Genomic DNA, 11,807 nt, shown 5'->3' with positions numbered 1-11,807 from the left:
TTTAGACGGACGGTGATTTACCGTTTTCTCCAAAAACGGGAAGCTCTACTCGTTGGCAAGTAACTGAACTGGGACAGACTTAGAAGCAACAAGGTGTGATGTGGTGTGTGTGTGTGTGTGACTGGATTTTCCTCTTAGCCTTTCAAAATCTCCCTGTAGCTTAACCCTGGCTGGAAGTGAGTGCAGATTAAAAAAAAAAGATCCCAAACAGCACAAATTAATATTTACTTACCAAAAAAAAAAAAAGAAAGAAAGAAAATTTGTGTTTGATCCACTAATTCTTTGTTTTAGCGCTTCTTGGTAATAAATGTTTTAGTATAATATGTGTAGGTTTAGTGGTGGGATAAGGACACAGCCTCTCTCCACAATAGGATTGTCTCCATATATGACAAACCTTGATGTTTTTCTATCACTCTTCCTCTGCCAAAAACCTGTTCCTCCTGCGCATTATGTGACTGTCAATAATTCCAGTCTGTAGGTGTCAGCTGAATTACTTTGCTCACTGCAGCAGTGCTCATCCGATCACTATTTTAAGCCGCTTCTTTTTTTTTTCTTTTTTTTTTTGTTTTAGCTAATGAAGGAAGTAGTTTGCTTTCAGATATGAAAAATCTAAGTAGTACTCCAAATAAACTTAGGTAGAAGCAAAAAGCTCCCGGGAAGAATCAAAATGAGGTAAAATATAATTGGAAGATTTACATTTGTCTTGAGTGAAACAATGTTGAAGTTGCAGTGTGTAAACCTGGGGCAACAAAAGTTGGAATAAAAACATATACATTTTAATTTGGAAAGATTACCGTTTTTTTCTATCCAATATGTGTCAAAATCTCCCCAACAGAATTACGCTGCTCATGTATTTTGAAGACGTTGAGCTGAAATCCCTCTTCACGATTCCTTCTGTTTTGGCTTTTTTTGTCCCATAAGTTTGGCTCTAAACTTGATAACTAGAGAATCTTTGCCCACAATTTTGTGCAGAACTGATTTAATTCAGTCACATTGGAATTTTTTTAATCATGAATAGGCTGTTTAAAGCCATAATATAGCATCTGCGCAATTGGTAGAGTTGTTGCCTTGCAGCAAGAAGGTTCTGGGTTCAATTCCAGGCCTGGGGTCTTTCTGCATGGAGTTTGCCTGTGCATGCGTGGGTTCTCTCTGGGTACTCCGGCTTCCTCCCACAGTCCAAAAACATGACTCAGGTTAATTGGTTTCTCTAAATTCTCCCTAGGTGTGAGTGTGAATGTGTGTGTGCGTAGTTGTTTGTCCTGTCTGTCTCTGTGTTGCCCTGCAACCTGTCCAGGGTGTACCCAGCCTCTCACCCGAAAAGTTCACTGGAGATAGGCACCAGCACCTCTCCCGACCCCACTTGGGACAAGGGTGTAAAAGAAGATGGATGGATGGATGGATTTAGCATCTGAGTGACATTTAACACCTGACTTTGACTAGGCCACTCCAAAACATTAAGTTTTAGAGGGGTGCGAAGGGTTAGCTACTCAGAGGTGGACTTCAAAATCTTCCAGCTGCACAACCCAAGTTAATTTGATCTTTATTCAAACAAGTGTCACAGAATTGTATAGGGGACAGAACCTGCTGCTTTTAATGAGGACATTTTTTTGTTGTTGTTTTTGTAATGGCAATTTAGATTACAGTCTAAATATAACATCTTTAAAACCAGGTAGATAAAGAAAAAAATATTTTTGCAGTCAATTACATTCCTTTGACAGACTTTAATATTTGCAGACTTGAAGCGTTAACAAAAATATTGTTTTTTCTTTAAGATGTTTTTTTTTCATATTTAAATAATTTAGTAAGTCTTAATTGTAACAATAAAAGCTGCGTTCTTTTTCACTTTAATTGTAAAGTCACCATGTGAAGATTCTGACATCTGGTGGTGTATCTGAGTAGTTTCGAAACATGTGATTGAGGACGTGAAGGGAAGATATTCCAGTAGAATTTAACTAGCAGAACTATAACAAAACAAAACAAAACAAAAAAAAAGCAAAACTTTAAACTTTCCAACTCTCTATTCCACTGTCTACACACAGCAACTTTAACAACTGAATGCTGTTTTATGATTGTGTGTCCTCAGTACAGTGCAAAAAATCCCAGCAACATGCAGTGTCAGAGGGTTCAGCAGAGGATCTGAAGGACTAAGATGGTGTTCAGCTATCATGCCTGAACACAGAGAAGTGTTTAAGTATAAATCTGTGACAAAAAAGCATCATTAGGCACTTAAGACACCCACAAACACCACATATACATGATTATGAATAAAAGGATCCTGGGTAGGCTTCTCTTTGGTCATATTTAGAAAATTTGTGATTTTTTTTTTTTTTTGTAATTTGACACAAAGAATCTTTGAATTTTGCTAATTTTGTCATGGAGATGTGGTAATGAGGGAGCCCTTGGTGTGCTCACCCACAAACTGATTTAGCTCGATTGGCAGCTGTACAAACGCAAAAACATCCACCGCTCATCAACGAGCAGCCGACGCGTTGTAGCCGGAACAAACAGAGGAGGGTGACAGTTTGCTTAGAAGACTTTTAACACCTCCAGGAGTTCTCTGGGCTAACGGTCACGAGGCCCGCGCCAAGCTAGGGCCGGGTTATGGGGTGAAAGGAGAGAGGATTTTTAACCTGCAACAAAACAGGAAACCTCAAAACAAAAAAAAAGACAGAAGCAGACTGAGGACAGAAAGTTGGTTCTGAAGGCCAAAAAAAAAAAAAAATCTGCATTTGTACAGTGCATAAACTCACATCATTAGATCCCAGAAGGAGCTCCAAAACAAGTCAAAATCAACAACAAAAAAAAGTGACGAAAAATAAAGAGTTTTAAGGTTAAAGACGAAGCGAGAGCATTGTTAAAAATTTCACTCACCATCTTCAAGCTTTCTGCCCTCAGAAGCCACCGAGGCAACAACAGGCACAAGTACAAACACCCTCAAGCTACAGCAAGAGTAACATCACAAAGAAACGACAAAGTCCTCAAAGCTGGCAGGTTGCTGGGGATATGATGCCATGCAGCATGTGAAGAGGGAGGGAGCCCAACCCTGCATCATCCTTATTTTCTTAGACATTTCTCCTTTTTTTTTTTTTTTTTCATTATAGAGGCACATAGAAGGCATAAAAGTTACATTGTAAAAGCATTTACCTGTTTGAGCCAAGAAAAACACGACAAAAACACACAGCCGCAGAGGCAAGCGAAGAGTCTCTGATGGATCGCTCAAGTCTTCAGAAGGACACAGCAGTTGTAATAAATAAGAATAACTGCAGTTAATATGTCTGTAAAATGGATTAGGGAGTGAGGGTAAACCTAAATAATAACATTAATATAGTATTAACAACAACAATAGCAACAATGTCCAGTTCCTTTTATGTTGAGCATGGAGTGGAGAGGGTTGTGATTGGCTCAGTACAGAAAACAAGGAGGATATATGGGACAATGTTCCCCATGTAACACACAAACGCACACTGAAAATAAAAGCATGTGGAGGTCTGCACAGCTAGCTGCATCCAGCATTACCAAGACCGCGAGTTGCAACAAATCAAACTGCAGGACAAGACTCACTGCTCACTGGTTCAGGCTTTGCAAAAGGGACAGAAAATAAAACGTTTAAGCACTGTTACTTCAAAGGAGCACTTAGAACTCGTACGGCCATTCTGTACCAGAATTAATACAGTTTTATTATTTGTGCAAACATAAGACAACGCTTTGGTTTCCCTCTGCTCAAACTGTCATGGCAAATTACTTTAAGCTTGAAGATGAGAAGCAAAAAAAAAAAAAAACATTAACTAGGAAAATAATATACTTGTTCTAAAAGTGCAAAATAGCTGGACTAAACTGAAATGTAACAAATTATTGGGCACTATCCTGTAAGAGGGGAGATCGGTTCTTTGAAAGGTTACCTTACACTCAAAGAAATATGTGCAAAAACCAACTAGGCAAACAAATATTTGACAAATATTTACAGTTTCCGGCTAAAAATAAGTCCTAGAGGCTCTCGTCTGACTTCTAATTCTTTAGTGTCGGCCCCTTTCTAAGATATAAACCAACATTTTACATTTTTGTCAGGAACTTCTGAACGAAATAAGCAGATGTTGCATAATTATCGTTTTGTGCAAGACATAGTTAGAATAAGGTAAATCACAAACTTTGGAAATAAATAGGTAAATCGTTGCTTTTGAAGTATCATTGGAAAGATAATCTCAGTGATTCTACAAAAGATCAGGAGCTGGAGTCAAATGGTGACTTGAGTTTGACAATTATTAGCTTGATCAGGAATGACCAGTGATGAGGGAGTTGGAAACTTAAAAAATATATATATTTTTTTTTTCTTGATCAGGGAAGGCACCACATATAAGTGACTGCGCTATCACTCTTCAGAGCGGGTGCTGTTGGCGCAAAGATTCAAAGTTAGCCATTTTCAGTATCAACAAGATTTTTAAGAACTGAAACAGAGGAGTGAAAAAGATGTAAGAAGCTATTTAGACTGTAAACTGCATTTTCTGAGAGGCTTGTTAACTTTTCATTCAAGCGGTGTCTTTTAAAACAAGAGAGTCCCTATTTTAAAGCAATATCTTCTCTCTCAAACACAACATGACGTCGCCTACCCTCCGAGTTAGTGACATATTTCCATAGATCCCTGTTCTTGTACTTAAACAAAAGCTGGAACCGGCAGCTTGAAGCTTAGAAAAAAAAACAGATCTAACAATAATTTCAAGATTTCTTGAAATTATGCCCTTTCCACATAAAGCAAGTGTATGATCAAATAGGTAAATAGGTATTTAGGGCTCAACTTATAGTAAAATGCAAGTTAAAATCAGGGGCAATCCTCTTCTTAAAACCACTCAAAATGTTTCTGGCCTAAAAAAATAAAAAATAAAAATAACCTAGAAATTTTGGTAAAAGACAGTTCATTATATTCACAGCTTTTCTGATGACGAAATCTGATTAATTTGCTGCAGCTCAGCGGCCTGAAATGCTGAACAGCCGCTGTATCAGAGCATCAGCCGACCTCTTGCCGTGTTTGCAAACTAACCGGACAGCATTCTGGCTCTGCCTCCACCTGCAGCCGTTTGAACACATCCCTCAGCTCACACACACACACACGCGCGCGCACACAATCACACACACTCACAGGCAGCCAAGAGCCTAAAACACGTAGGTAGATGGCATTGGCGAGGAAAGCAGTTGCACTGCAGTACCTATTAAAGACCACTAGGGGAGGCTCTTAAGTCTACAATCAGGCTCTACAGCTGCTCATCATTGGCCATCTGTGGCTGCCAGAGATATATTCTGTACATGCAGTCAGTTAATCTGATGCGAGACTTTTGCTTCGAGTAGGCAAACATTTAGATTATACACAGAAAGCGTTACATCATCCATCTTTTTGTTTGTTTTATACAATCTGCACATCTTCCACTGCTTTTCAGTGAGAAAACAAGAGTTTGACCACGACGGTGGATGGCGTGGCCAGGCTCGTTAATAATATTGGGAGTAGTGGGTGAAGCTAAATCTGATCACAGAGGGAGGTTTTGCATACAGACACCTTGAATTATTCCACATTATACTCGAGGTCTCCCTCGCCCCTCCCGCCACCTCACAGGGGAGACGCGGAGGCCGCCTCCTCGCTCTACTTCGTCCGCTGGTCTTCCTCGTTCTGACTGTAGAGGCATAGAGGGGGGGCGAGAGGGAGACCTGCCTTTTTTTTTTTTTTTGTAGGATGGGTTTTTAGGTTTTCCCTCCCTCCGTGCCGTGCGCATGTAGAGCTCAGTCCCCCAGGATGACTTTCACAAAGCTAGCCACGTCAGTTTCTTTGGCCTCGTGGGAGGTGAAGAAGGGATGTTGCTATGGAGGAGACAGAGGTCAGCTTAGTCTGAATGAAATCAGGAGTCTTTCATAAGGGCAGACTTGCATCCCTAGCAGGACTGAAGACATAAAGATGCTAACCATCAGCTTTCTGTACTTTGTAGTTCCTTATAATCCTTACTTTGATGTCATTTTTTTATTATTATTGTCTGTCTTAGTTGCTTTGTCATTTTGAAATGACTTTCTTGTTTTTATTTTGGATAATGATGATCAGTTTTGATGGGCATTTTTAAGCCTTTTTTCTTATTTAAGATGCTCTATCTAATTTTTTTCCTTCACTTCATTTTTTTTGCCTTTAGAAGTAACTTTCTGTCTTTTGTATTGTAATTGTTCTTAAGGTTTAAGAGTTATTTATTAATGCACTTGTTACTTAGTAAAACAATTTAGGGGCTTTTTAGGTCAAATTTCACCTCATAAAGTTGTTCTATCAAAAGTGCCAACATGGGCTTATTTAGTCCATTTGTTTGGTTTTTGACTTTAACTTTATTTGTTTTTGAGGATTTTTTTTATTTCATCCCTGAGATGTTTTAATTTGGACCGTTCTTGTGTGAATCTACTCTTTAAACTCGTGTCTTTTCCCTCCCTGCTTTTGGATCTTCTTACATCTTGTGGAAATCATTTTGCATCTTTCTATAATGCAGTGGCGGCCTCTAGTGGCCATCTTGTCTGAAAATTCTTTGCAGAAATGACAATGCTAAGTCTATCTGCATGTACAAATATATATATATATATATTTTTTTTTTTACATGATTTGTTGTCTTATTTAATACTTTATCATTTAATCTGTCTTTCTGATCATTTTTAGAATTTATTTCTTCCTTCTGTGGATTTATATTTCTACAGTTGTAGCTATTATGAACATTTGTTCTCACTGTGCTTCTCTTATTTTTTTTTTTTTAGCTTAACATCTATAGACTACGACAATCTCTCTGTTTATTTTGTCAGATTTCTTTATGCATGTAATTATTGTAAATGTTCTTTGGTTATTTTGCCATGTATTTGTGCCTATGATTTGTCTCTCTGAGGAGGTTTGGTATCTATATGTATTCATTGTAACGTAACTGACCACTACACTGTGCAAAATAACCACTTTGGTCTTGTGTGGTTTGATTTGGTTTTGTTGGGTGTGTGTTTTGTTACTTCAGTCTCTGTTCTTTGTTTGACTGACTTTCTTGTGGTCATACATCCCTTTTTTTTCCAAAATTGGGTCATTTAGGATCATTTTGCAGTCATGTGTAATAGTAGATCCTTTTATACATACGTTATAGATTTTATCAGCTCCGTAGTGTGTAATTAAAGCCGTGACAAGTAGAAAACTAGACATTAACAGAAGGACAAGGAAAAAAGAAGAAACTCACCATGAGTTCTGTGTATGTTGGCCGCTCTTTGGCGTTTTTCTTTAAGCTGTGGTCAAAAAAAGAAAAAAGAAAAAACAAGACCAAAATACAGAATTACTCTAAAACAACTTGCAACAAGTTGTTTCTGTACTTTCACATTCAGTTTTGCAGTTCACAGGAAACGAGCAAGACTGATTTGAGTCAATTAGTGTGATGGTGGATGGAACATGAACAGCCGCATGGCTCTGCCGGTAAAAATCAGCTGACTCCATTTTCTGAGAAATCATTTGCCCATCATTCGAGGACAGAAGAGTGAGAAGAAACGTCCATTCTGCAGGGAAAGCTGGAGTCGCAGCAGAATATCACAGACAGTTTATGCTACTTTGGGCTCAGAACACCAACAGATTGGTACAAGATCATCCTGCAGCAGAACAAAGAGCCCACACATGCAGACAGAACTGTGATGGTCTGGATTCTACGGAGGGCAGGATTCTGGAAATAAAACTATCTTCATCTACAGGGTACAAACCTGCGTCACAGGGCTAGAACACATGCTGCTCTTTATTCATCTAAATATTCAATTATGCTGGAGGTAACTATGCAAACTTCTCTGAGTTTGAATGAGTTTAAGTATTAGCACACAAAACACATCGGAGTACTCCTGCAGGATTTAGATGTTTCATAAATCAATGAAAACTGTCAAAAGGACGTTGGGTTCACCGACATCTCTCTGAATCATTTTGTACATTTTAGGCTGAAGATCAAATGTCAAAATTTACTGCCCCTCATTAATGCCGTCACAGAAAAAAAAGACACTTGAAAGCTTAATTCAAGCAAAAAACTAGAGCTGCCAAGTTTCCTGTAAATTCTCAACATAGCTTTGATATGTACAAAATGACAAATAAATAAAAAATACTCTTCAGCTGATGGAGTCAGATGAGAAAACACTCTGTCAACACTGATCACTGAGGAAACTGGTTTAATTAAATTATCTAAAACAAAGACTCTGGACCACTGAGCAACGGTCCAGATCTTTTCCTCATGCTTTCTGTTCAGGAGTGGCTTAACACAAGGAATGTAGTCCACATTCTGGATGCATCTATGTCTGGAGTTTCTGCACTTCCCTGAGTTTCTGCACTTCCCTGGATTTTCTTCAACATTTCAAGGTTCTAGTTATCGCTGCAGTTTGTGCACTTATTACTATCACATTGTTCCTTCCACTCACAACTGGCTAAAAAAAATAAAAAATAATAATGTTTTTGCCAGGTCAAAATTTTCCAAAAACCTGATTAGAAACCAGCTGCAAAGCAACAAGACAAGACCAACCATTTTGGTAAACCCATATGTTTGGATATCAACAACTGGAACACCACTTCTGCTGTTACTTTGTCAGAAGAAGTCAAAGGGCAGCAGAGTAAACCTGAAGGTCAACTTGAAACATCAACAAGAAATGTGACTGATCTCATTAGTTTCACGAAAAGGCAGAAGCCTTTTCATGATGTGAAGAAAGGCTTTTCACACCTTTCTTTATATTAAAGAGATCCGTCCGCAGTTCACGCAGTCACTGGCTGCATCTTCCTGTTACCATAATACCTGCATCTGTAACTAAGCAACTGAGAAAGGAGGAAACAAAACCAGCGGCAGGAAATAAGAGGCAACAAGTTTAAAAATGAACATCAGGTGGACACAGAGACAGATCCAAATCAGAGCTCAGAATTGATGCGTTGCAGTGAATGCGTTGAATGGCTGCTAGTGCCAACAGGTTGTATCAGTCAGGTGAAAAACTTTGCTCTTATGGGAATGGAAGAAAATAACGTTTTCTGACAGCTGTTACATCGTGGGCCTGTCAGGATAACAAATTTTGCCAGACGATTAATTGTCCCAGAACTTATTGCGATAAACGATAATATTGTTGTTTTGAGACAATTTTCAAGAAATATAATGGACGAATATTATAAGAACACTTAGACCAATAAACTTTAAATTCTGATGAACATTTAAATATTGGAACTGGAAGACATAGTAAATATGCAAAATAAATAAACAAAACAACAGAAACAACAAGTAAAATTAATTTTGAAGTCTCTATAGGCAAAATTGTCTTTAAAAAAAAAGGCATAGTTGAGACCAAAGCAACAGACTGAACACCAGTTTGGATAGAAAGAGAGAGAAAAGAAACACAATAAATCAAGCAAATGAAAATTTTTGCGATTGTTTTAGTTTATCCTGTGATTAATTGATTTATTATTTATTGTGACAGGCCTAGCTACATATGACGCCTCATTCAATGAAACAATTAAAATGGAATCAGTGACTTAAGATTTTTTGGGTCGCCTTTTTAGATCTCTTAACATTTTTTACTCGTCTTCCAAAAAGATGATTCAACTTTATCAGATGTAAACAAGCAACTTACATAGGAAACAATAACATACTAATTCTATCAGAAACAACACTATTAACAATGATTTCCTGTCTAATCTGTGGTAGTTTTCATTTGCTTCTAGGAAAGTGGATCAACACAGAGTGACACAAAGACGTACCACTGAGAGGTGAAATCCACAAAGTCAGGGGAGAACCGGTCGGCAGGAAGCTGGGGCGAAGGTTCTTCCACCACCTGCTTCAGCTGCTGAAAGGGCGTTCCCCACGAGTCGTACGGGAAGCGCAGGATGGCAAGCTCGATCTGTGAACACGCACAAACTCGTTTCTTACACTTGAAATAAAGGTGAGGGTGAGACAAACGACTATGCAGAGCTGTGGGGAACACGGACAATAAATAGCTGTGGATTCCCACAATCTCAGTGAAAAGTGAAAGAAAAATCCACGTTTTCAGTTTTAAGAATTACTGAAATGCTGTAACCCTTCTTACCAGAAAGTGTGGGAACCAGTGATCTAATAACAGTTTTTTTTTACTAAAATACAAGATGTGTTTATTTTAAGATTTTTTTTTTTTTTTTAAACAACTTTAACTGGTGTGGCAACAAGTGTGGATGGTGCTGTATTCTCCCAACAGTTCAGGTGTTACTTGTTTTTACTTAATAGCCCTACCATTGTGATTCCTAAACTCCAGATGTCGGATTTGACGTTGTAGCCTTTCTGGTTCGTCTCCGGGTTGATCCTCTCGGGCTGAGGTTGAAGAGATGAGACGGTCACAAATTTTTGCGTTCGAACGACTACAGTTCTTAATTTATAGGAAAAGATGCTGCTTACCGCCATGTAGGGTTTGCAGCCGGCGTCCATAGTTTTAGCCACAGAGTCCACCAGGTAGCCGCTGATGCCGAAGTCGCACATCTTCACTTGGCCCTGAGTGTTGATGAGCACATTGGAGGGCTTCACATCTGGAGAGACAACAGAGCAAACAGCAGTTTTTGTTTGATTAGGAAAAAAAATGTTTTTGCGGGTTTTAAAAATGAGAAGCTGTCTTCTTACGTTCCACATGCTAAAAGAATTGTAAAATAAATGTAAAATAGATATTATAATTGATGTATCAGTACGCATGGCAGTTGTCATGTTACTAAAACTTAAAATTTGAAACCAATACAAAGAAAAATAGTCGACACTATTTTTGACGGTGCAGCACAATATTTCCTAGTTGAGAGAAAAATATGATTAGTTACAATATGACGATCTTATAAGACATTTTAGCCCTGTTTTAGAAAATTATATAATTTATAAGTGTCACTGCTCTGCTTTGTGAGACAGTATAAGAATATTCAATCTACTGAAACTGCATGTTTTTAATATTGAGGCAACAATTTAACTTATTACTTTAGAGCACAATAAATAAAATTCCAAGTTGATATTCAGGCACCCTTTATTTAGTTAAAAGTTAATTAGAAATGTGTGTTTGCACAGCATACTACTTAGCACCAGTTCGGACCTGGTACAAAGTAGCTGCACTTAACTTCTCTTTTCATGCATCTGCATGAACATCTGTCTGCATCTTCCACCAAATGCTAAAGCCTCCTCAGAAAGAATGCTCAGGCTCCTCTTGTAGGCCATATTTTAGCATTTTATATTTTAACACATGCATCACAGTACGTAAGACATGTGTGCATTTTCCCTTTTTCAGTGACCGACTGAAATCGCATCAAAAAGATCCCAACTGACGTTTAAGAAGGCAGGAAACCTAAGACATTTAACCTGTAGAGTGCTCTTCACCAGAGACTGCTTCACATTTCAGAACTTTTCTCGAGTATCGAGTAATAAAGACGCCGTTATGATCCTTTAATAGGATCTGGAAATAGTCTAAAGGAAGGAAGGAAGCAGCTGACTGGATATCGACAGCATCTCCGAGAGTTAAATGGGTTTCCACTCAGGCTCTTACCTCTGTGGATGACTTGCAGATTGCTGTGCAGATGCTCCAGAGCCTTTACTATCTGTAATAACAGAAGTCATTAATAAACAACTGGGAGTTGCATAGCAAATATCTAAAGCACGCATTCATGTGATGCTGCTAGTGAAGTAACCCACAGAGACAGCGATTTTTCCCAGGATGTCCTCGGGAATGGTCAGGTCCTTCTCGATCACCTGCTTGTAGAACTTGTCCAGGGAAGTGTCCATCAGCTCCATGCAGATCCACACGTCACCCTGGCAAAAGATGGGGGTAGG

The 11,807-nt window shown here is 38.5% G+C and overlaps 1 protein-coding gene across 1 annotated transcript in view; it reads right to left on the bottom strand.

The window, feature by feature from the left end:
- Positions 1–1,622: 1,622 nt before the first annotated feature.
- LOC103150725 (dual specificity mitogen-activated protein kinase kinase 6) overlaps positions 1,623–11,807 on the bottom strand; it is a 30,920-nt gene continuing 20,735 nt past the window's right edge. The window contains exons 6-12 of the mRNA XM_007570451.2: positions 11,670–11,786; positions 11,524–11,575; positions 10,407–10,534; positions 10,245–10,322; positions 9,740–9,879; positions 7,221–7,266; positions 1,623–5,841 (exon numbers count right to left, since the gene is read on the bottom strand). Of these exons, the coding sequence (XP_007570513.1) occupies positions 5,764–5,841; positions 7,221–7,266; positions 9,740–9,879; positions 10,245–10,322; positions 10,407–10,534; positions 11,524–11,575; positions 11,670–11,786 (639 nt within the window). The 3' untranslated portion in view covers positions 1,623–5,763. The remainder of the gene's footprint in view (positions 5,842–7,220; positions 7,267–9,739; positions 9,880–10,244; positions 10,323–10,406; positions 10,535–11,523; positions 11,576–11,669; positions 11,787–11,807) is intronic.

The sequence above is a fragment of the Poecilia formosa genome, unplaced genomic scaffold (assembly GCF_000485575.1).
Source record: "Poecilia formosa unplaced genomic scaffold, Poecilia_formosa-5.1.2 Scaffold7, whole genome shotgun sequence".
NCBI lineage: Eukaryota > Metazoa > Chordata > Actinopteri > Cyprinodontiformes > Poeciliidae > Poecilia > Poecilia formosa.
The sequence above is the reverse complement of the archived record's forward strand: the minus strand, read 5'-3'. Positions and strand labels throughout refer to the sequence as shown.